The sequence below is a fragment of the Cyprinodon variegatus genome, unplaced genomic scaffold (assembly GCF_000732505.1).
Source record: "Cyprinodon variegatus isolate N-32 unplaced genomic scaffold, C_variegatus-1.0 Scaffold743, whole genome shotgun sequence".
NCBI classification, from domain to species: Eukaryota; Metazoa; Chordata; class Actinopteri; order Cyprinodontiformes; family Cyprinodontidae; genus Cyprinodon; species Cyprinodon variegatus.
Window position 1 is genome coordinate 243,494 of NW_015151196.1, and position 1,590 is coordinate 245,083.

The 1,590-nt window shown below is 44.8% G+C and overlaps 1 protein-coding gene across 2 annotated transcripts in view; it reads right to left on the reverse strand.

The window, feature by feature from the left end:
- Positions 1-1,590, reverse strand: part of apc (adenomatous polyposis coli) — a 36,616-nt gene that overhangs the window by 15,723 nt on the left and 19,303 nt on the right. For both annotated transcript variants that reach the window (XM_015395491.1, XM_015395492.1), the window contains exons 5-9: positions 827-935; positions 627-740; positions 483-545; positions 358-408; positions 166-252 (exon numbers count right to left, since the gene is read on the reverse strand). In XM_015395491.1, the coding sequence (XP_015250977.1) occupies positions 166-252; positions 358-408; positions 483-545; positions 627-740; positions 827-935 (424 nt within the window). The remainder of the gene's footprint in view (positions 1-165; positions 253-357; positions 409-482; positions 546-626; positions 741-826; positions 936-1,590) is intronic.

Here is a 1,590-nt window from a genome sequence, read left to right on the forward strand (position 1 = left end):
TATGGTGGACACTGACACACTTAATATTATAAGACATTTTAGCAAAAGGATTTTTACTTTTTTAATGTGCAAAAATAAGGAATAATTAACCATACATGTAAAGTTTTACACACAACATGCAGGGATAAGAGTTAGGAATGATGCATCAAAGCCCTGCACACACACCTTTGTTCCCAGGTGGCTGGTGATTCGTCGAGGCACAGAGTAGCTGGTCTCACTGGCAGAGTCCTGGTCCAGTCGGCTGCTGGAATTCTGAAACATGAAGCCAACATTTAAAAACGATGGAGGAAAAAAAAAGAAAGAAAGAAAACCTAAACTAAAGGGTTAACCAATCAGAAGGCAGGATAGGGAACTCACCTGAGCTGCAGCCAACCCGCTGCTGTCCCCAGCACTCTGAGCGCCCTCCACCTGCAGACACAAACATGTCGATCAGGTAACGGAGCGTGTGACCGAGCCGCAGGCTGAGCGGCGGGTAAGTTTACCTGCAGTCGGGCTCCCAGCCGCAGGATGTCTTTCTCGATCTGCTGGATACGAGACACACGAGCCTGGAAACACGCAACACGCCCCATCAGGTGAGTGTGAGGAACAGCTGGCATGCAGGTGAGCTACAGGGGAGTTCCGCCTACCTGAGCTCTCCTCTCCATCTCCTGACACGACCCCAGCTGCTCCTCCATCGCCGATCGGATCTGACGAGCCTCGAACTCCAGCTGGCGGCGACTCATATCCGTCTGCAGAGTGAACTGAAACAGCCACATGTCACCAACTACAACTCCCAGCATGCATCATGCTCAGCAGACATGCAGCACCGTGGGCTCTAAGTTCTTACATTCTCGGTAAGAGGCAGACTGTCGATCCTCTTGGTGAGATTCTGCAGCTGAGCATAGTACCAGTCCTTCTCCTTCTCCTCCTTCTCCAGCTCAGCCAATAGGAGGGACCTGTGAAAAGGCAGCAGCCAATCACAGGAGAGGAAGTAACAGTATTAGTAAAAGGTCAAGTTGAAGGTGATAATCTATACGTAAGGATCCAAGGAAACAACTAAACTATAACAGTCAATAAAATCGTCCGAATTTGCAAATGTTGGTCATAATTAATTAATTTAAGATTTTTATTAGTTATTTTTCATCAACTCATTCATACATATGATGTCAGATGTTTCCACTGTCAGAATACGAGGTTAGATGTTAGGACTTTGCAAAACTTAAAGTATGAATCCAGAACCTGAGACAAAGCTGCGTTCAGAACGAATGCTTTTTGACATCAGCCGGTTTACATGCAAAGACTCCTGCTGACTTTTAAAGTGTAGCTTTGCATCAAGAACATCCAAAGCATCAGACGCCCCGGATGGAACCGCTGAGGTTATGTGTCAATAATACGGAAGAGGATTAGGGCCACTGAAAAAAAAAAAAAGTTAACTGATTTTTTAACTTTTTATTTCAGTTTAGTATGACTTTAATCTCAAAATTCTGACTTTGATCTCAGAATTCTGACTTTGATCTCAGAATTCCGACTTTGATCTCAGAATTCCGACTTTGATCTCAGAATTCCGACTTTGATCTCAGAATTCCGACTTTGATCTCAGAATTCCGACTT